The following is a 22,383-nucleotide window of genomic DNA, read 5'->3' on the forward strand; positions in this document are numbered from 1 at the left end:
AGCCAGTCGACGGATAAGATGTTATATCGCTATGACAACTAGATATTTTTATAGATAATATATATTATATTTTTTGGTGTGAATTTTAATATACAGAAGTATATTTGTATGTAAATGATAACGCGATTAACGGTGGTGGTGCACGTACATTAAGGTGGATACGTTTAAGTCTAATTATTTTAATTGAAGTCATAACGTGACACAGCCGAATGTTCAACTTGGTCTCAAATTACTCTGAAATTTCTGATTTAGAAGGCACTTGAAATTTGCTCCACAATTCCAACGTAAATCTTCAATTTGTTAAATAGTAAAATTAAATAACTATATTTACAGTGAGTTGGCAACTCTAATATTTGTATTCATTTATAATTATAATAATTTAAATAAAATATTTTACATACTATTATTAATGTATTAGTATGAATATCAAAAAAAATCATAAAGCTTAAAAGTAGTAAAATGACAATAATAAATTTAGAATATACTCTAGTGTTTAGTTTAACTTTTTGTTTCTAGTATAAACTTACACTAGCAAAATGAAATTATGTTCAATCACAGTATCTCTCTAATATTTCATATTCTGCGAACAGTCTATAGAATCTGTTCTCTCCACCAAATATGACTCTCAGCCAGCCACACGGTTTTAGGCCAACCTTCAATTTCGCGCTGGGCATCATATGAGTCCGCAAACTTTTGAAATGTTTTTCACCGATCAGTATTTGTTGACGCTTCAATATTGTTTCTTAACAGATAGTGCATCCCAGGGCTGCGCCTCAGCTGTGCCGTAAATTGCCCAGAATGAAAATGGATGCATCGATTATGAATACGATTGTGCTGAAAAAATTGTGTTTTTTTATATATAATTCAAGTTTTTCTTATCCTCAAGTAAAGTTCAACTTACCGCATCGGTGACTATAAAGCCCACCACCAAGGGCGTCAACAAAGACGCTACATTGCCAACTACGGCACAGGTATTTTTCGCTCATGAAAGTCGTTCTCCCTTTTCATTGAGCTTTCGATGTACTCGCACTCCGCTTTCGTTATAAAACGCGATTTCAGCGATTGAAATCGGCACAGCAGCTTTTTAGTTCATTACAAACATACATACAAATCTTTCCTCTTTATAATTGAAGTATAGATATATAATGTGGATAGATCTGATGATATCATAAGAGCATATAATGTAAAATACAGGATAACGATACTCATCAAATATTATGGTAAATTCTTGGCAAATATATATCAATATCAAACTCTTGTTGTTTTCCATGTGTTCTAAACTACAATGAGAGCGCCTTCTTATAGCATATAGTTTGTAATGAAATCCAATAATTATTATATATGTATTATATATATATTATATATTTGGTTCTATTTGGTATCTGAACTATCAGTTTGTTTCAATCATTGCATGCGAGTATTCCTCCAGTGTTTTCTATTCAATCGTATTCTTTCACTTCACTTCCGTATTAAGCTTATTTTTGTTATTCACAGTCTACACTATATATATTTGTTCACTACAGAGAAATAACCTCATAAATTAGAGAGAAAGCTTATATTCAATAGAGACCCGATACCGAGCAATTTCGTCTATTTCTCGCCTAAATTGAATTTAATGAATAGTCATACTCTCAACCCGTTCTGATAAATGAAGTTGGGATGGACGGGACATTCCGGACGGCTTCTAGTAAGCGTCTCAGAAAGTATCGGAATCAAGCGAGCAACAGACTGTCTAAGTGGGACAGTAGACCAACAGGTTCAGGGATCGGCCAGAAAAGTATCCTTGTTGACGCAGAAAGCGATCGAAAATCTTACGCAGAGGCTACTGAAGGGATGCTCCAACTTATTAATATAACGGCAAATTAATTGAAATTTCAATTTCCTGGATGATATACCGACCTTTGTCCGCACTCACAACAATTTTCTCCGTACTCATTTATTAATGATATCGCAAGTACATACAACACTTTGAATTAGTTCACTTTCTAATTTTGCAGGCATAAATTTAAAATATGGCTACCGATAAGTTAATTTGTTGCTGAAAACAAATTAAAAAAAAATTCTCGAAAAAGAAAATTTTTAATAACGGTTTTCTAGTCCAAAAGTCAATAGAAGCTAGACGCATTTGACTGCCTTCCTAATCATATGTAGATACATGTATATATATGTAAACGATATCTTAATAATAAAGCGCACAATCGAATCAACTTCATTATTTTCTTTTATTTATCTGTAGCGCGGATTTAGGCGTTATTGGTATGAAAGTGTTAGGGAGGTTTGAGTTTTAGGTGTTATCAGATATCAGTAAAGCTTTTATTTTCAAAAAATCAAATGTTATCATAAGTAACTACGCTGCACTGTTAACCAGGACTGATAAAATGTAATATTTTCAAATTTAAATATATTTTAAGAAGTTAATTGCATATATGTAAAAATAGCTAAATTTTTTCGAATTACGAGTATCTAATGTAGAGACAGATATATACTTTATGTTGAATACCAGTTAGCGAATTTATTCGGCCACTCCTTCAATATTTGTTCCAAGAGATGAAGACATTAGACTGTCTTTTGGAAGCACATAGATGAAAATGTGTAATTTGTTTGCACTCCCTACCTAAAATATCTATTCACTATTTGAAGTGGACTGACTGTTTTGTCTAAGAGTTTCCGAAATAATTCGGAATTCTTTAGTCGAAATTGTTCCCTTTCTGTTTTAACATCGATTTGTTTTCATTTCATTCCGAGGTTTATTCTCGCACTCTCTCCATCATAAAAGTCGGCATGTACTGCTGCATGATTTTGAAATCCATTGTGATCTTTTCTTATTTTCACACTGTTCTGCACTGAATTTGACATTTTTCACGAAATCTTACTAGGAATTTCCTAGTTTTTTTGCCAGGGATTGTGGCGTTCTCAACTTCGTTGGTGTTTTAGGTGTGATTAAATTTTGACAGTTTGATTAAAGTTAATTAACGATCCAGCATGGAACTGTTAGCTAATCGATTTCGAAACAAAACGCTTCGCCCAAAGTACAATAAATATAACATGCTTTATATACCATTTTATACGTAAACTGTATTCCTTTACTTTAGTAACCAAGTTTAGTTTGTCAAGAATCTTGCACTAAGCCATATGACTAACTTTTTGCCGTTATAAATCGTATAAGCGCATCCAATAAAAATTAAAATATATTTATAATTTTAAATTAAAATTTCCCTAATATTATCCATATTTGAAGACGGCTTATAACCACTGATATAGACTCGTAAGTGAAAACAGCTTATGAGGCATTTCATAAGCATGAGATTAACTGAATCTAATCATCTAATTACCATGTACCAGTACTACTACAACTAGTTGAAAATTCGTGATACGTTCCATGAGCGTCCAATCAAATGTTTCGATACTTATACTCACATTATATTAGAACACAAAATAATAGGAAAAAATCTAAATACTCCTTATTTAATTTTATTTATTCTTACAAAACTAATCCATATTAATATTATAAATGCGAAAGTAACTCTGTCTGTCTGTTACTTTTTCACGCCTAAGCGGCTGAACGGATTTTGATGGAATTTGGTATGGTGATAGATGATAACCTCGAAATGGTCATAGGCTATAAATAATCACGCCATCGTTCTTAGGGGGTAGACAGTAGGCAGAAAACTGAATTGAGTTAGTGATTTTTAGTCATTTTTGTTGGGACTTTTGCTCTTTGACGTCTAAACGGCTGAAAGGATATTGATGAAATTTAGTAAGGTAATAGATAGTTACCTAAAAACGGATATAAGATCAAAATGAGCACATCATCGTACTTAGGGGGTAGGAAGTAGGCGGAAAACTGAATTGAGTTAGTGATTTTTTTATGGCTTTTGCTGGGAGTTTTGCTCTATCATGTTCCGGACGAAGTCGCGGGTAAAAGCTAGTTTGATATAAATCTTTACTTAACCAATAATAATGCTTACAATTATTAAAATATATTAAGTATAAAGTTTTAAAGCTGAATCTTAACATAAAATGTAAACAATTTAACATTCACAGCTAACGCTATTTTTAAACCAGACTTAATTTAAGCCCGTCCAGTTATAGAATATCAGTCGTTAAGTTTAATTTTTCCGACAGCTTCGTTTTTCGACAGCAAAGTTAACATTTTGCAATGTCCAACCTTCGATATGTTATTTATCATCATCATCACCAGAAATCTCTTTAAAAGTGCTCTTCGGTGGCACCGCTACAGGTTCTTCCACATTATCCTTACGCAAAAAATCAGGAGCGTCCCATGGTTGAGTTTCAGCCGAACCGAAAATTACGAAAATCAAGTTACCAATGAAGAAAATAGCCGCAGAAATTATGAATACTAATTGCCATTCAGAGCGGTTGTGCTGGAAAGGAAAGGAATTTATTAGAAAATAATGAACTTTTGTTTTCACGAATCATGCAAATCCCAACTCACCACATCTGAAACTATGACACCCACAACCAGTGGCGTAATCAGCGGCATACTGTTTGCCAAGGGATTTATGATCCCCATGACAACACCAGCATGATTTGGTGACAAGTCTATTGTACTGAGCATACAGCCGATGGTGGCACCGCCATTTAAGCCGACATTCATCGTCATTAAAGTAATAGCCAAAGCTTTGTTGCTATCATCGAGGAATCCCACGCCGATCAGCAGAAATGCTGGCAACCACAATCCCATCGTATTGGCGATCTTACGTACCGCCGTCAAGGAGAGCCAATTCTTTGCGACCGCCATATTTCCGAAGAAGAGATATGTATAGGACATAATCCAACGCGCTATGTATGGTAGCGCCGAGTAGAACGCATTACTTTTAATATCCATATTTAATACCCCATTCATGTACGAGGGAATTTGCGATTGCATAGTGGTGATACCCCATGCTTGAGAACTGAGTACTAAAAGTAGTGATAAAAATGGCACGGATGTGAGCATCGCAAACCATGGTATTGGTATTCTCTTCTTATGGAAATCCTCTTCACGTTTCATTGAAGTTTCAATATACTCGCACTCGGCTTTCGTTATAAAACGTGAAGATGGTGGATCATTCGAACCCAAATTTATCCATAGAATGCACCAGACAAAACAAATACCGGCCGAAACATATGAAATGCCCGGCCAACCGATCGGACTGCTGGCTATAAAGCCACTTACAAGCATAGCCAACACCGTGCCACAATCCATACCCGAATAAATCAGTGCGCCGAATATAATGCGTTCGTGCGGCGGCGACCACTTGGCAATGTGATGGTGTATAGCAGGAAAAATAGCTGCCTGACAGAGACCTTGTACGATGCGTAAGGCGCAGAAAACCTGCCAGCCGCCCCATGGCACCAGGAAAGGTGTGAGTAAAGTGCATAGAGCTGAACCGAAGAGACTGATGCCGATCACAATCTTTGAGCCGAAACGTCGACTCAAATAGCCACCCGGAAATTGTGTGATCACATAACCCCAGTAAAAGCAGGATATAATGTAGGATTTCTGTTTTTCCGTCCAGTCGAACTCCTGGAAAATAGAAAAAATTAAATTTAATTTAAATATCAAGTTTCATAATAAAAGTCTTTCGTAACGTTTACCTCAAAGTTGGGATTTGTGCTAGCAGCATTTGTCATCGCCACAATCGCTACCGAGATATTCAAACGACTCATGAAGGCAACGGTAGCGCAAAAGAAGAGCAGTACAGTTTGAATATGGCGTATGCCAAAGCGCGGACCTGAAATATGAAAATTGTAGTTTGTAGTCGTGAAACAGAAAGAATAATTATGATATATTACCCTAAAGGGGAATTCTATATTTTATCATAGCAAAGTTGCAAACCAACGATAAACCAATAGAAGTGACTTAGTCATGTCACCTAACTAGCCTGCTAATTATTCGTTTACACCAAAATATTGTTACAATGTAGCTTTCATGCTAAATTTTCTATAGGGATATAATGAACATTTAACGCTCTCGCAATTTATAGATGAAATTTTATTAAGAAAATACGATTTGACCCACATAATCATCAATGATTCAATGAACCGATTTCGACTATACTCCGTTCGTTTCATCAGGGTATTAAGAAAATATTATGTACCTAATTTCATTAAAATCGGTCGAGTAGTTTCTGAGATATGGGTTTTGAACCATAAGTGGGCGACGCTACGCCCATTTTCCATTTTGTAAAAAAAATCTGAATCTGAAAAATTCTGTAAAATTTCAACTAGCATGGTGTGTGATGAAGTAAGTAATGGAAGCGGCTGCAGGAAGTTTGGTTTATATATGTAGCTTTATTAGTTTACGAGATATATATTCAAAAGAACCTACAAATTACATCAAATATGCCCCTTCCTATGATCCATTCTACGAAATTTTAAAAAAGAAAAAGCTTGGTAAGTACCTCGAGGCACTTAAGCGGGATTCATTTAAATGCCTCTCCCGCTTAAGTGTCTCAAACGTATTTCATGTTAAGAAGTGACACTTAAGCGGGGATTACTGTATAGTCAAAACACTCTTTATTATGTACTTGAGTATAATACTTGTAGCAATTGTCGCATACTTTGAAAAAATCACTTCAATATGTAAAATATCAAACTTGTGTACTTTGTAGTGTCTTAGGTGCATATTTGCTGACGATAATCGTATGCAAAAGTAACAAATTGAACTGGAGCACATTAAAGAAAAGGTATTGAGAATTTTGTTTCAAGTGGACAAAGTTGCTAAGAGAATATAATAGTTCTGTTCATATAACTCAACGAGTTAGATATAAAGTTATATGTATATACAAAAGTGATAGAGTGGAGTTCAAATCCGGATGTCTGTCTTTCCGTCCGTTTGTGCAAGCTGTAACTTGAGTAAAAATATATATATCTTGATAAAACTTGGTACTCGTGTTTCTTAGCACCATAGGAAGGTTGCTTTAGGTACTACCTTATACAGGCCAAAAATGAATGAAATCGGATTTTAACCACTCCCACCTCCCATATGTTGAATACTGCTAAAAATTAATTATTTCTGTATGAAAAAACTTAAATTACATGGTAAAGAAGGCACAGAAGGGCTGCACTCAAATATCTATATAAAATTTGAAATGGGTGTGGCGCCGCCCATTTATGGGCTAAAAACCATATCTCAGAAACTACTCGTTCAATTTTAATGGAATTGGGTATATAATATTTTCTTAATACCCTGATGAAACGAACGGAATATGGTCGAAATCGGTTCACAACCACGCCTATATTTCCCATACCACAATTTTGATTTTTGGTCCTTATGATTCGTTTACTTTACAATCTATAAATTAAGCACCAGTGAAAGTATCAGAACAGAACTTTGTTCAAGTACGTCATTTATTGGTAGATCTCTCAGATATTCTAAAAAATTTTACAGTTTATGTTTTGCTTATAATATTGTATCTCTGTGTCGAAGTTCGACAAAATCATATACTTCATATACTGATTTTCAATTCAAAATCTACTTTTGAAATGGATCGTAAGCGTTCTCGAAAATATTAAAATTAAGTCTAACACCAAAAATGAATAATAATTTTTTTGTCGGATGTGAAAATGTATTCTCAACTCAATGGATGTAGGTCACTTGGTCAAACTTATACAGATCATTTGTTTTACGAAAAAGTGTTCTCGACACTTAAAGTCCTTAAATTGTGTTCTTTTTACAATTATTTATATAATTACACTTTACAAAGCTGTTAGTGTTTCTCTTTTTCAGTTTCTTATAAGCTCAACAATTTGTTTCTTAAAAAGTCTATAGACATGTTTAACTCTCTAAGACATATGAATTTGGATTATTTTAAATCGAAACAAACCAACATATAGTAAGCAAGAGATATTTTTCAAAACCGTTAATAGCCGTTTGTTTGACATATAATCACAATAACTCCAAAGCTCTTCCAGCCATGCGCAAAAACAATAAAATATTTCTCCTTAACTATTCGCCAACCTTTATCCAATTCTGCTTCAATTTTCTTTTCACTCATTTTGTCACTTTTCGAAATTGAAACACAATTCACTGAATAACTGTAGTATATTTCCTTTTTTATGCGAAGAAACACTTTTCACAAACTTTTCACTACACTTACAGGATCACCAACGCTCCTCATTGGCCGAAAGCTGTCGAACAACTTCCCCTAAATTTTAACGCGTCTATTGTATTTATTTATTTGGTCTAACTACTGTAGACGCACTTCATGCGCCTAAGTGCTACGATATGTGCAGTAGCTCGTCGACGGATAAAATGTAATATCGCTATGACAATTAAATACTTTTGGAGTACTTTACATTTTATTTATTGCGTATATACATAAATATATTTGTAAGTAAATGATAACGCGATTATCGGTGGAAGTGCACGTACATTGAGGTGGATACGTCCAAATCTAATTATTTTAATTGAAATCATAAAGTGGCACAGCCGAATGAGCAACTTGCTCTCAAATTACTCTGAAATTACTGATTTAAAAAGCACTTGAAATTTGCTCCACAATTCTAAAGTAAATCTTCAATTTGTTATATATTAAAATTAAATAATTATATTTACAGTGAGTTGGCAACTATATTATTTGTATTCATTTATAATTATAATAATTTAAATAAAATATATTATATACTATTATTAATGCATTAGTATGAATATCAACAAAATTCTTAAAGCTTAAAAGTAGTGAAATGACAATAATAAATAATTTAGAATGCACCCCTGTGTTTAGTTTAACTTTTGTTTTGTAGTATAAACTTACACTAGCAAAATGAAATTCTATTCCATCACAGTACATATATCTTTAATATTTCCTATTGTGCGAAGAGTCTTCACAATCCATTTTCTGTACCAAATATGGCTCTCTGTCAGACACGCGCTCTTTAGACCAGTCTTCAATTTCTCGCTGGGCATCACATGAGTCCGCAAACATTTTAAACGTTTCACACCGCGCAGATTTTGGTGACGCTTCAATATTGTTCCTTAAAAGATAGTCAGGTGCATCCCAGGGCTGCGCCTCAGCTGTGCCGTATATTATGTATATCAGATTACCCACAAAGAAAACGGATGCAGCGATTATAAATACGACTTGCCACTCCGCACGATTGTGCTGAAAAAAAATGTAATTTAAAATATACTTATATTTTTTTTTCTGTTTCACAAACAAAGTTCGACTTACCGCATCAGTGACTATAAAGCCCACCACCAAGGGCGTCAACAAAGAGACCACATTAGCCAGTGTATTCACGATGCCCATCACTACGCCCGCATGATTCGGCGACACATCAATCGTACTGAGTACACAACCGATGGTGATACCACCGTTGAACCCGACATTGAGAGTCATTAAAGCAATGGCCCAAGATTTATTGGTATCATCAAGAAAACCAATGCCGATCATCAGAAATGCTGGTAACCATAACGCCATCGTATTAGCAATCTTACGTACCGCCGTCAAGGAGAGCCAATTTTTAGCGACCGCCATATTTCCGAAGAAGAGATATGTATAGGACATAATCCAACGCGCTATATATGGTAGTGCAGAGCATAGCGCATTGCTCTTGATATTCATATTAAATACACCATTAAAGTAGGAAGGAACCTGCGTTTGCACTGTGCTGAAGCCCCACGTTTCGGCGCAGCGCACAAAGAGTAATGCCAAGAAAGGCACGGATGTAAACATTGCCAACCACGGCACAGGTATTTTTCGCTCATGGAAATCGTCCTCCCTTTTCATTGAGCTTTCGATGTACTCGCACTCCGCTTTCGTTATAAAACGCGATTTCGGCGGATTATTTGCAGCGAAAATTTGCCAAAACACACACCAGACGAAACCAATGCTTGCGGAGATATACGAAATGCCTGGCCAACCGATCGCACTGCTCGCAATCATACCACTCACAAGCATTGCCAACACCGTACCACAATCGACACCCGAGTAGGTGAGCGCGCCCAACAAGTTGCGCTCTTGTGGCGGCGACCACTTGGCAATGTGCTCGTGTATGGCGGGAAAGAGTGCTGCCTGGCAGAGACCCTGCAGTATGCGTATAACGCAGTATATCTGCCAGCCGCCCCAAGGCACCAGAAATGGTGTGAGCAAACTGCACACAGACGAACCGAAGACACCAATGCTCATCACAATTTTAGCGCCGAAACGTCGACTCAGATAGCCGCCGGGAAACTGTGTGACCACATAACCCCAGTAGAAGCTGGAAATGATATACGACTTTTGTTGTTCGGTCCAATCAAATTCCTTTAAAGTATTGAAATAATGAGCGTTTGTGAGTAAGGAAAAACTGCGTAGATGCATACATATGTACGTAAAAGCTAACCTGAAAGTTGGGATTCGTGCTTTCGGCATTTGTCATCGCGACCACAGCGACCGATATATTTAAACGACTTATTGAGACTGCAACAATGTTGAAGAACAGCAGCAGGGTTTGTACATGGCGTACGCCAAAGCGTGGACCTGAAATATTCAATTTAAATTTAAATTTTTATTAAAGGTCGTTAATGATTAAGAGTTCCGAAAACTTGCATAGTAACAAATTAGTTAAAAGCGTCAACGTGACTAACAATAAAGAATTTCCGAAATAAAACTTTATTACAAATCACCAAAAACTAAAGAGCTTAACTCTAAATTCCTTAATAACAGATTAACTAATTATTTATAAATATAAGACCGCTTCTTATATACACATATTCAGGTGACAGAACAAATGAAATATATATACACATATCACCATTAAAAATCATGATTTATAATTCAACTCCGGTCGATTTGTTTATACTCCACAATATATGTCTGTATGTTTGTCGCTATGATTACGATCTTAACCATAATTACCACTTGAGACCGTACACACCGATCACCGCCAACATAACCTAGCCTAACTGTTTATGCATTGTTTTCCCTCCAACATTATTCATTAAATCAACTTGAAGGTATGAGTAAATAATAAATATAGCTACGATATAAATCATTATAAATCTTGGCATTGTGATCTAACGGTTATAAAGATTAAAGACATTTCAAGTGTTTAATATTTTATTGGTTTGGTCGTGTCGAATATTTTGGCAGCAATGTGCTTTATTGTTTCCGCAAATATAATATTAATCAGTGAATTTCAAGTGTATATTCATTTGCGGGTGAATTACTTTCATCCTGTAGGCCTCGGACAACAACACGAGCATTGGTCATCATGTATTTGTTGTGTATTAGTTATCATTACAACTTTGTGGTACTCGTATTCCCAATATGTGATGATGTAGAAAGATCTGATGCTATCCTATAAGCACTTAATATAGACTGCAGAGTAACGTTACTCATCAAACCTCGTGGTATAATTTCTATATAACAAATTCATGTTGTCCTTCTTCTGCATATATTTTTTATTGAGATCAAATAAACTAAGGTATTTAGGACCATTTAATATCTAAACTAGCACATCTACTTCTACGTAATACTTTCTGTTCTTCCTTCACATTCACTTCTCTTTTGTACTAAGAATTTTTTTGTTAGTCAGAGTCTAAACTAAATTAATCCGATATTTTGAGGAAAGAACCTTATAAATTACTATTACCCGATGCATCCAACAACTTTTTTGATATGTAATGAATAAATTCGTATATTACCGGTGGAAATTGAATTTAATGAATTTTGCCATAGGCGGTCTCGAACCCGTGTTGTTAAAGGAGGAGTGAACTAACAAGAGACCGTCAAATGGGACGACAGACCAACAGTTTCAAAGATCGGCCAGAAAAGCCCCAATGTTGACGCAAAGAGCGGTAGAAAATCTTATGCATTCATCAGGACTCAAGGATCGGCGCGAGAAGCGGAAATATTGACAAAGAGAGTGTTAGAAAATCTTACACAGAAGCTAGTCATACCTTCAATTGCGCAGTCGTAGACATTGTACAATATAATACCATGCAACGTCCTTGTTAACACAAAATATTAATGTAACGACAAATGAATTTTACAAAGTTAGTGAACTGAAATTTCAATTTCCTTAACGATATACCGACCTTTGTCCGCGCCCACAACAATTTGCTCCGTACTCATTTTGTGACAATTTTCACCGATTTTAATTCACAATAAAAAAGTTCACAAACTTTTTAGCAACTGCAAACTTAGATTCTCACTTGTATTTCGATTGCACAACGCTTTTGTGGCAACAGCTCCCACACGACTTGGCTCATAATCCGAAGCATCCATTGTATTTATTTGTTTCAGTCTACACCGTTAGCTCATATATAGTATGTTTGTTCACCTCCTACTGACGCCTATTTATTAATGATATCGCAAGTACATACAACACTTTGAATTAGTTCGATTTCTATTTGTGGAGGCATCAATTTAAAATATGGCTGCCGATAAGTTAATGTGTCGCTGAAAAAAATATTTAAAATGCAAAGAAAAAAAATTTTGTTATGTATCGATTATGAAGATATTGCGATTAATAAAGTCCAAATAACCCAAAAGTCATTAGAAGCGAGACGTATTCGAGCGCTTTACTAATAATATATAGATATCTTGATATGTTCGTATATACTGTTTATTTTTTCTCTATACATACTATAAATTACTAAACTAAACAGCCGAACTCATACTCGGTAGCGCACGATCAAATCAACTTGGTTCTTTGTTCGCTTTTCCTATCCTTAGCTCACTTTTAGGCGTCTTAAGGCATATGAAAGTGTTAGGGAGGTTTGAGTTTCAGGTGATGTCTGATATCAATAAAGCTTTCTTGTTCAATAAATAAAATGTGAACATAATTAAATTAAATTAATGTAACGTTTGCAATTTTAAACAGATTTTGTGAAGAGAAGATCATCAGGAGAAGAGCTCAATTTTTTTCGAAATATCAAATGTTGAGGCATAAATAACATACAAAATTCAATATATATATATATATATATTTGGCGTAGGAACCGCTTTAAGCGATTATAGCCGAATCCACCAGAGCGCGCCACTCATTCCTCCTTTTTGCTTTTTGGCGCCAACTGGAAACACCAAGTGAAGCCAGGTCACTTTGCACTTGGTCTTTCCACCGGAGTGGAGGTCGTCCTCTTCCGCGGCTTCCTCCAGCGGGTACTGCATCGAATACTTTCAGAGCTGGAGTGTTTTCTTCCATCCGTACAACATGACCTAGCCAGCGTAGCCGCTGTCAATTCAATATCTACCTTAGAATCGCTTTGTTTCCCTGTTTTGAATATCATGAATTGAAGACAACAGAAATTAAGCTTAGCTATCTGAAAAAATATATGGCTTATATTGGTCTTATGCTTAGTTTGGCAGACTTATATTAGGTTCCGCTTTTTTTGCTCCTTATTCAATGATTTATACAAAGTGTTAGAGTGATCGGATTTAGTTCAAATATGCGCCGTTTCGTTCGATAATCTGTTTCCATCTAGACGGCAACTTCATAATACCCCCCATCGTAGAAGCCCCCTTTCTTATTTGCGAAGAGCTCGGGCAGCCACTTTTCACACGCCTCTTTTGAGTTCAATCCTACACCACCAAGGGCGTTCACCATGGACAAGAACAGATGGAAATCACTTTGCGCTATGTCCGGGCTATATGGTGGAAGCGATAAAACCTACCATCCGAGCTCCCGTAGCTTGTGACGAGTCATCAACGAAGTGTGTGGTCTGGCGTTGTCCTGCTGGAATAACTTCCTGTTGGCCAATTAAGGACGCTTCTGATCGATCGCCTGCTTCAAGCGGTCCAGTAGTTCGCAGTGGATCGTGGAATTAAACGTCTGACCATAAAGGAGTAGCTCATAGTATAGATGATTCCCTCCCAATCCCACCAAACTTAGTCACTGTTTGGGACGATTCATCGGCCCGTTTTCGCTTGATATTGTCGTATGTAATCAATTTTTCGTCGCCAGTCGCCATCCGCTTCAAAAATAGGTCGAGTTCGTTCCGTTTCAGCAGCATATCGCAGGCGTTGATTCGGTCCAGAAAGTTTTTTTGCGTCAAATCATGCGGCGCCCAAACATAAAGCTGTGTATCCAGCCTTCTGCAATTCAGATATTCTGTCCACCTCTACTAGTTACTTCGACCATTAATTTCCGAAATAATTCAGCATTTAACTAGCCGAAACTGTTCCCTTTGTGTTCGAACAACGATTTGTTTTCGTTCCCATCCCTGCTTGCCATAGGAATAGGAGGTATATTATGTCAGCAAGAAATAAAAGCTCAATTCATAATATTTAATTTAACAAACAAATTTAATAAAAATCGTAAGTTTATCAATAAAATGGCTTAATATTATTCAAAATATTTAAAGTTTTCTCGCTTATGTACATATATATCTTAATAATACATAATGAAAAAAAATCAAATTTTTAAGCTAACGTTAATTTTAAAGTAGACGTAATTTATGACCGTCGAGTTATGGAACTAATTAATATCAGTCGATAAGTTAAAATTTTCCGTCAGCATCACTTTTCGACTTCGAATCGTTGACATTCTGCACTGCCCATCCTTCGATATCATATTTGTCATCATCACCACCAAAAATTTCCTTAAAAGTGCTCTTCGGTGGCACTGCTACTGGTTCTTCCACGTTATCCTTACGCAGAAAATCAGGAGCGTCCCATGGTTGAGTTTCAGCCGAACCGAAAATTATGAAAATCAAGTTACCAATGAAGAAAATAGACGCAGCAATGATGAATACTATTTGCCATTCAGAGCGATTGTGCTAGAAGAGAGAGTAAATGTATTAGTACATAATGAAAATGTTCTTTCAAATCCCAACTCACCACGTCTGTGACTATGACACCCACAACCAGGGGTGTAATCAACGGAATAATGTTAGCCAACGGATTTATAATACCCATTACAACACCAGCATGATTTGGTGACAAATCTATAGTATTGAGAACACAGCCGATGGTGGCACCACCGTTTAAGCCGACATTTATGGTCATTAAAGCAACAGCCAACGCTTTGTTGCTATCATCAAGGAAACCAACACCGATCAGCAGAAATGCTGGCAACCACAATGCCATTGTATTGGCAATCTTACGTACCGTCGTCAGGGAAAGCCAACTTTTAGCGACCGCCATATTTCCGAAGAACAGGTAGATGTAAGTCATAATCCAACGCGCTATGTATGGTAACGCCGAGAAGAACGCATTACTCTTAATGTCCATATTTAATACCCCATTCATGTACGAGGGAATTTGCGATTGTATGGTGCTGAAGCCCCACGTTTCGGAACAGCGTACTAAAAGTACTGCAACAAATGGTACGGATGTGAGCATAGCAAACCAAGGAACTGGTATTTTCTTTTTATGGAAATCTTCCTCTCGTTTCATTGAAGTTTCAATATACTCGCACTCGGCTTTCGTTATAAAACGCGAAGATGGTGGATCATTCGAACTAAAAATTATCCAAAGAATGCACCAGGCAAAACAAATACCAGCCGAAATATACGAAATGCCTGGCCAACCGATTGGACTACTGGCTATCAGACCACTAACAAGCATAGCCAACACTATGCCACAATCTTCACCCGAATAGGTCAGTGCACCGATCATATTGCGTTCGTGCGGCGGCGACCATTTGGCAATGTGTTGGTGTATGGCTGGAAATACAGCTGCCTGACAGAGACCCTGTGCGATACGTATGGCGCAGAAAACTTGCCAGCCGCCCCATGGTACGAGGAAAGGTGTGAACAAACTGCATAGCGCCGAGCCGAAGATACTGACACCCATCACAATTTTTGCGCCGTAACGTCGACTCAAATAGCCGCCGGGAAATTGCGTGATCACGTAGCCCCAGTAGAAACAGGATATAATATAGGATTTCTGTTTTTCCGTCCAGTCGAATTCCTGTAACACAAGCCAGTTAAATTTAATATAAATATTACATTTCATTGTAGTCTTAGTAGTAATATTTACCTCAAAATTGGGGTTTGTGCTCGCAGCGTTTGTCATCGCCACGATCGCAACCGAGATATTCAAACGACTCATGTACGCAACCATAATGGATAGAAAGAGCAATATAGTTTGAATATGGCGTACTCCAAAGCGTGGACCTGAAATGTAAAAATTATACTTTTTTGGCGTGAAACAGTAAGAATAATAATGATAGATTGCTCTAAAGGGGGCGTTCTATGTTCTATCATAGTAAAGTTATGAACCTCCGATAAACTACTGAAAATAACTTAGTCATGTTACGTACCTAAATGTAGGTAAAATTATACAATTTCATATTATTACTAATGAAATAAATTATCAATTATCTTTAGTTATACCTATAAAACATATGTTTTAGATATGTTACTGCCTATGTTTGTAAAACAGTGCGTCAAATTAAATACAGATTGTAATAGTCTCGATCTGTCAACGGTGGGTGTGTCCGTTGTGGATTGAATCGCCGTGAAGTGAGAACAATTGAAGAGGAAGTTCTAATCAGTATATAATGTAATCAAAACAAATGATAAATAGTAAATGATAATGTCAGCGTAAGTGTTCCTGCCTGACACTTAACTTATTTAGAATAAAATACTTCAAAATGGAAATTTTTATTTTAAGTGGGCAGGTGGGCTGTTTTTGTTGGTTTTTGTTCTGAAATTAGTTCTTAAAATTTGTAAAAATGTTTCAAATTATATCGAACATTTGGGTTGGCATTTTTATGTACAATTATTGCTTTTTGAAGAAAGTGCCGACGTATTATCAACTCAACAGTTCGGACGCTAAAGTCCTTTACTTCTTTTGTTATCCATATAAAGTAGAAGAGCCCGAAATTTCGAATACCAACTTCGTAATTGGGTTTCGCAGAACCAAAAAATAATATGCTTTAGCTATTCGCCAACCTTTATCCAATTCTGCTTCGTTTTTATTTTCACTCATTTTTGTCACTTTTCGAAATTAAGAAAACAGATTTCACTCAATAACTGTAGTATATTTATTTTTTTGTGCGACGAAACACTTCTCCCAAACTTTTCACTTCACTTTCAGGATACCAACGCTTCTCGTTAGGCGAGCGCTGTCGAGCAACTTCCCCGAAATTTCAGCGTGTCTATTGCATTTATATATTTGGACCAACTGCTGTGAGCGCACTTCAGCTGATTAAGTGCGTAGATACGCGATAACGATGTGACAATTAAATATTTTTGTAGATAGTATATATGTATATTATTTGTGCAAATTCGTATTTATATATACACATAAGTACCCTTTTATTCAAATGATTGATGTCAATAAACTCGAAACTAAACAACAAACTGATATCAAACAGAGAACAGCCAAGTCCAAATCGACTATCGGTTGGCGAAGAGAAAAGGAGAAAGAATAAAAAGAAGTACAGAGAAAACAGAGAAGAGAGGGAGTCTTCTAGGCACTTCCTCCTTCAATGTCAAGTAATTGCCATACTGAGGTTAAAACTCCTCGGTAGTCACACCTTTGGCGGACTTAGTGAATCGATTGGAATGGACATAAGTCGACTTAAGAACTATGTTATAGAGTTCAAGCGCTTTTTCGAATCGTGAGGGTCGTTTGATCTGCTAGGAGTGGTGGGTTGCCACATACGACAGTTGAGAGCTGTCTGAGTGAGATTCTCTGCAATCATGGTTATCTACCTATTGCCTTAACCTTACATGCATACATATAATAATTTGGTGCTTTCAATATTCATATCTATAAGAACCGATACCGTTTTACGCGTATACACACCATATTCATAGCTATTGTACGATTAGTAACAAAGTACTCACTTTCGCTTTGACTGATGTGCCCGATTCAATATGTTGACAGTGCTATACTGCTTCTTGAGATAACGCGTTACATAGCTTTTATGTGAGACATAATACGCTCTTTTTCTCCGAGCACTCATAATGTTGCGTTCTCGTCCTGTGGTATGCTCTTAAGTTTTACGGTCGTTTGATTAAAGTTATTTCATTGATGAGTGCCTATTGAATCAATGGAGGCTTCTACTACAATATAAATTATTCATTATTCGAAATTCATACTACTAATCCAATATAGAAATATTTGTACGTGTTGAAATATATCCGAATCTAATTATGCTGAAAATCATAAACTCAAGTATACTATATATTAATACTCATCTAGATATGGTTAAAATTAACACCTGTCACACAAGCATACACTCGTGGAATTATATAAATATAACACTGCTATAATCGAGCTGAAAGAGAAAGAGAACGCTTAAAAAACACTTCAATTAAGCAACTAACTGTTAACGATACAACATGGTACTGTTAGACAATCAAGTTTGAAACAAAAAGCTTTGCGCTAAGCATTCTAAAACATGCCCTGCATACTAAGGAAGCTTTTCACGTAATCTTTACTCCTCAAGTTTAGTAATACTGTTTTATAGAAGCTTTTAGCCAAATACGTGAGCTTATTAGGAAAATTGAGCTTTTAAGTTTTGCTGGCTAACAACAAATTTCTGCTAAGCAATCTTGATATTACCTACGATATTAGAACACTACATATAGCATACCTTTTGGAACAGCAAGACAACCTTTTTATGATTTTTAGAAAAATAAAACCTCCGTTGAGATATAAAATATGGAATATATTTAATATTAATTAAACATTGTATAAGTATAACAAAATTTAGTATCGCATTTATTAAACAAATAATTATGTACACGCACTCCTTATATACCAAATATTGGTAGCTCACTTCAGCTTGATAAAGTTGGAACCGCATTCTCACTACACTCTTTCGGCGGCAGCTGCGATTTTTCTTCGTTTTTCTTCAATAGATAGTCTTTATCATCCCACGGCTGCAAGTGCATCTTGCCGAAAATCAAATAGAATAAGTTACCCGAGGCAAAGACGACGGCCGCTATTATGAAGACTAATTGCCATTGAGCGCGATTATGCTATGAAAAGAAAACACAAATTAAAAGCATTTCACCTCAGTATAATGACAGTATCATACCTCTTCCTTAACCACCACACCGACCAACAGTGGCGTGAGTATCGGTAACACATTAGCCGATGTATTGACGATACCCATTAGAATACCCGCATGATTCGGTGAGAGATCGATGGTGTTCAGCGCGCTGCCGATGGTAGCACCAGCATTCATGCCCACACTTAGTGTCATTAAAACAATAGCAAAATTCTTCTGCTCCTCTCCGAGTAGACCAACGCATAAAAGCGCGGTAGCCGGTGTCCAGAAGGCGAGTGTGTTGAAGGTCTTACGTATAGCTGTGAGTGAGAGTATATTACGATTCAGCAGCACATCCGACACAATCAAATACACATAGGACATGCACCACATCGCCAGATAAGGCAGCGCCGAGTAGAAAGCATTTTTCTTCATGTCCATATTGAGTACACCCTTCATATAAGAAGGCAGTTCAGCTTGTAACGTGGAAAAGCCCCAAGAGTGCGCAGAACGTGCAATGACTAAAGCCCAAAATGGCAATGAAGTCAATATAGCATGCCAAGGTACTGGTATCTTTTGCGCTCTTTCATCGGACTCTACTTTCTTCGTGCTATTCTGCGATGACACAATATAATCAAGTTCGGCTTTTGTAATAAATTTCGACTCGGCTGGGTTATTGGCGCCCAATAAAAGCCAAACGACGCACCACATTAAACCCATACCACCAGAGACGTAGAACAAACCTGGCCAACCGATGGCTGAAGCCGCTATTATACCGCTTATGAAGATGGAGAGCAGTGTACCGCATTCAATACCTGTATTAGCTAGCGCGCCCAAACGATTGCGTTCATTCACCGGACACCAGGCTGCGAGATGTGCATGTATGCAGGGAAAGAGAAAACCTTGGAAGAGCCCCTGCACTATGCGTATGCCACAATAAATACCCCAACCGCCCCATCTAACGCAGAGCGGTGGTAGCAGAGATAAAAGCGATGAACCTAATGTTGCAATTAGCATAGTGCGTTTGGCACCTAGGCGTCGACAGAGATAACCGCCGGGGAATTGTGTGATGAAATTACCCCAGAAGAAACTGGATAAGATATACGACTTCTCCATGTCACTCCACTTGTATTCCTGCAAAGCAGTGACGAATGGTTTTTATGAATGATTAGAAAAATACCAATAAGTACTAAAACACTACCGGAAAGTTGGGATTCGTAGTCGCCGCATTGGTCATGGCCACCACAGCTACACCCGAATTGAATCTAGTGATATAATTAACAATAATCGAGGTAAATAACATGAAAATTTGTACATGTCGTTGCCCGAGATGTGGCACTGAAAGAACAAATAAAAAATTATAATTCAGTATTTAATTTATGCGTAGCTTTCTTCCTGATATTTTTCACATCATTATACGTTATATAGACAAATAACACTGCTTTCCTCAATACTCTGTAATTATATTGTATAGAATATCAGCGGTTCTACGATGTAAATATAAGTGTCAAGTTACAGGTCTATTTGAACGGAATACTAAATCTTTTGAAGTCGGTATTTCTATATTTGAAATTAATACAAGTCTTGACACTGTACTGTACTTATTGTTGAATCAAGAAAAAAACAGTATTTAATTAAAATTTAAATTTGTAATACACAAAGAACAGCTTTTTAACTGATTGATAAGGTCCCGCATTTAATGATTATTTTAAAAGTGGTTTTGAGTGGCAGTACGTTCTGAAAAACAGACTCTTCGTATATTCATTATAATAAGAGAACATAAATAAAGATTATCTTTGCTTTCCACTGATGTACATGGTTGTTTCGCACGAACTAGACTTCGAAGCAATTTTTGTGATATTACTAGACAAGGTAACCACCAATATTGAATCAGCTGCGTAGATCGTTTTGTCGACGGCAAACTAGGCTATCCACTCGAATCAGCGTATATATCCAAACCGCTTTCTTCACAATGACAAATATTTACAAGAAATATATAATACTTCAGGAGACATCTATTAAACTATAACTAAATATTTTCACTTCAGAGAATTATATAGTATAGTATAGTATAGTTTTTATATCAGCAAATTCGATATAGTTACTTTAATTTTATCGATCTCATTCTTATAGATTCACTTTATTATATATGACGGAATATATATATTTATATTAAAATTTAATGCGAATATTTCTAATTAATTATTAAATTTAATTTTTGATTTGTGAAAATCCAAACAACCAACACTTTTATATTAATACTTTCAATATTTCCATACAATTTATTTCCTTTGCTTTCGTTTTATCAATCATGTTTCAAACTTTTTTAAATTTTTTTCTGGTTTCCGCCAGTTTAATTCCACTTCAACTGAAATCAAATGCACGCTGTCAATTCTCCGTAGTTTTGTTTGCCTCCGAACTCCAGATTCAAACTGAAATTTAATTTTCTAATAACACCAATTTTCAGCTTCAGTCTCTAAGCCATTTATTCGCATATGTCGTTACAGTAAATGGCGTTATTTTGTAAAATTCAAAAAATGCAGCCAGCACTCAACAATGCCGACTCACTCACTCACTTTTTACATTTGAGCGTGCAGCTGGTAATAAACACTAATTCATGAAGAATGCTTATTGGAAAGAGAATTAATTGCAAACTTGTTTATTAGATCGATGCTGAATATATGTATTGAAGTACATATATCAGTATTCTGATATCCATATATTCATATATGTTTCTGATATGATTAAATTTTGGTAATCGAGCTTCAAAAATTATAATTTTTGCAATTTATAAATAAAAAGTTTAATATGTATGAAAATATGAAACTAATTTATGAATTTATATATATATTTATATATTTTCAAATTTATAAATCCACTCAAATGATCTCTTCATCTCTCAAAGCATATACTCAGCTGCCAAGCACCAGGTGTATTTTAAAGTCCACCTGTTCAACTTTATCTAATAAATAAGTTATTCTGCTCCAATTTACTTCATATTTCAAAAATATTTGCTGAATTTCAAATCGGTTACTCAGTAAATGTGTTGAGTGAATTAAAATAATTTGGGTGACCTATATTTTCACGTGCATGATTTATGGCCAACAACTGTTTTAGTTTGGCGACAACTGGAGTTCGTTGTCACTAACAATGTATAATCATGCATTGAGCTACAAAACAAAATTATAATATAAAATTGACTAAATATATGTGTTTGACAGTTTTCACTTGATTTGTACTGAAATCGCGTGTTGTTTTTGTTTCTTTTTTGTAATTTTTGCAAACACCAATTGTTGCAATTTTTAATTTTTTGCGCTCAATCGTTGCTGAAGTTCATTAACAATTTTGGTGTTTTTATTATATTCATATGATTAGCAACCCACTGGGGAGCACTTCACAGCACTTGAATTTCTTTTTGAATGAGATATACTTGAAAACAATTTTTTTCAAATTAATTTTTTTCCTGTTTTTTGCCACCTCAGTTGTATATACAACCAAACC

General features: G+C 35.9%; 4 protein-coding genes across 5 annotated transcripts; all 4 read right to left on the reverse strand.

The window, feature by feature from the left end:
- Nucleotides 1-3,455: 3,455 nt before the first annotated feature.
- Nucleotides 3,456-8,262, reverse strand: LOC105209371 (putative inorganic phosphate cotransporter). Of its 2 annotated transcripts, none has more exons than XM_011179745.3 (4): nucleotides 8,106-8,262; nucleotides 5,602-5,738; nucleotides 4,457-5,530; nucleotides 3,456-4,385 (listed from the first exon to the last, which is right to left on the reverse strand). In XM_011179745.3, the coding sequence occupies exons 2-4, from the start codon at nucleotides 5,671-5,673 to the stop codon at nucleotides 4,179-4,181; spliced, it is 1,353 nt and encodes a 450-aa protein (XP_011178047.3). In that variant the 5' UTR covers nucleotides 5,674-5,738; nucleotides 8,106-8,262; the 3' UTR covers nucleotides 3,456-4,178. The 2 variants fall into 2 exon arrangements, with proteins under 2 accessions (XP_011178047.3, XP_011178046.2); XM_011179744.2 differs by having other exon boundaries at nucleotides 7,967-8,252.
- Nucleotides 8,263-8,665: 403 nt separating this feature from the next.
- Nucleotides 8,666-12,065, reverse strand: LOC105209400 (putative inorganic phosphate cotransporter). The gene is made up of 4 exons (XM_011179784.2): nucleotides 12,029-12,065; nucleotides 10,333-10,469; nucleotides 9,180-10,253; nucleotides 8,666-9,110 (listed from the first exon to the last, which is right to left on the reverse strand). Exons 1-4 carry the CDS (start codon nucleotides 12,063-12,065, stop codon nucleotides 8,805-8,807), a joined length of 1,554 nt encoding a protein of 517 aa, XP_011178086.2. The 3' UTR covers nucleotides 8,666-8,804.
- A 2,148-nt stretch (nucleotides 12,066-14,213) lies between these two features.
- LOC105209370 (putative inorganic phosphate cotransporter) lies at nucleotides 14,214-17,039 on the reverse strand. The gene is made up of 4 exons (XM_011179743.2): nucleotides 16,832-17,039; nucleotides 15,915-16,051; nucleotides 14,772-15,845; nucleotides 14,214-14,710 (listed from the first exon to the last, which is right to left on the reverse strand). Exons 1-4 carry the CDS (start codon nucleotides 16,866-16,868, stop codon nucleotides 14,432-14,434), a joined length of 1,527 nt encoding a protein of 508 aa, XP_011178045.2. The 5' UTR covers nucleotides 16,869-17,039; the 3' UTR covers nucleotides 14,214-14,431.
- Nucleotides 17,040-18,537: 1,498 nt separating this feature from the next.
- LOC105209373 (putative inorganic phosphate cotransporter) lies at nucleotides 18,538-21,337 on the reverse strand. Its single transcript, XM_011179747.3, has 4 exons — nucleotides 21,162-21,337; nucleotides 20,084-20,220; nucleotides 18,931-20,016; nucleotides 18,538-18,871 (listed from the first exon to the last, which is right to left on the reverse strand). Exons 1-4 carry the CDS (start codon nucleotides 21,193-21,195, stop codon nucleotides 18,671-18,673), a joined length of 1,458 nt encoding a protein of 485 aa, XP_011178049.2. The 5' UTR covers nucleotides 21,196-21,337; the 3' UTR covers nucleotides 18,538-18,670.
- Between the last annotated feature and the right edge of the window lie 1,046 nt (nucleotides 21,338-22,383).

This window comes from Zeugodacus cucurbitae, chromosome 6 (assembly GCF_028554725.1).
Source record: "Zeugodacus cucurbitae isolate PBARC_wt_2022May chromosome 6, idZeuCucr1.2, whole genome shotgun sequence".
Classification (NCBI taxonomy): Eukaryota; Metazoa; Arthropoda; class Insecta; order Diptera; family Tephritidae; genus Zeugodacus; species Zeugodacus cucurbitae.

Excerpts from the sequence above, each read along its gene's own strand:
- LOC105209400 (XM_011179784.2), bottom strand. The coding sequence starts at position 12,065 with ATGAGTACGGAGCAAATTGTTGTGGGCGCGGACAAAG. Across the intron at positions 10,470-12,028 it reads TGTTGTGGGCGCGGACAAAG|GTCCACGCTTTGGCGTACGC; the intron begins GTCGGTATATCG and ends TGAATATTTCAG. Across the intron at positions 9,111-9,179 it reads GCTTTATAGTCACTGATGCG|CACAATCGTGCGGAGTGGCA; the intron begins GTAAGTCGAACT and ends ATTTTTTTTCAG.
- LOC105209373 (XM_011179747.3), bottom strand. The coding sequence starts at position 21,195 with ATGATTGATAAAACGAAAGCAAAGGAAATAAATT. Across the intron at positions 20,221-21,161 it reads GAAAGCAAAGGAAATAAATT|TGCCACATCTCGGGCAACGA; the intron begins GTATGGAAATAT and ends TTGTTCTTTCAG. Across the intron at positions 20,017-20,083 it reads CTACGAATCCCAACTTTCCG|GAATACAAGTGGAGTGACAT; the intron begins GTAGTGTTTTAG and ends ACTGCTTTGCAG.
- LOC105209370 (XM_011179743.2), bottom strand. The coding sequence starts at position 16,868 with ATGAGTGAAAATAAAAACGAAGCAGAATTGGATAAAG. Across the intron at positions 15,846-15,914 it reads GCACAAACCCCAATTTTGAG|GAATTCGACTGGACGGAAAA; the intron begins GTAAATATTACT and ends CTTGTGTTACAG. Across the intron at positions 14,711-14,771 it reads GTGTCATAGTCACAGACGTG|CACAATCGCTCTGAATGGCA; the intron begins GTGAGTTGGGAT and ends TCTCTCTTCTAG.
- LOC105209371 (XM_011179744.2), bottom strand. The coding sequence starts at position 8,003 with ATGAGTGAAAAGAAAATTGAAGCAGAATTGGATAAAG. Across the intron at positions 5,531-5,601 it reads GCACAAATCCCAACTTTGAG|GAGTTCGACTGGACGGAAAA; the intron begins GTAAACGTTACG and ends TCTATTTTCCAG. Across the intron at positions 4,386-4,456 it reads GTGTCATAGTTTCAGATGTG|CACAACCGCTCTGAATGGCA; the intron begins GTGAGTTGGGAT and ends TTTCCTTTCCAG.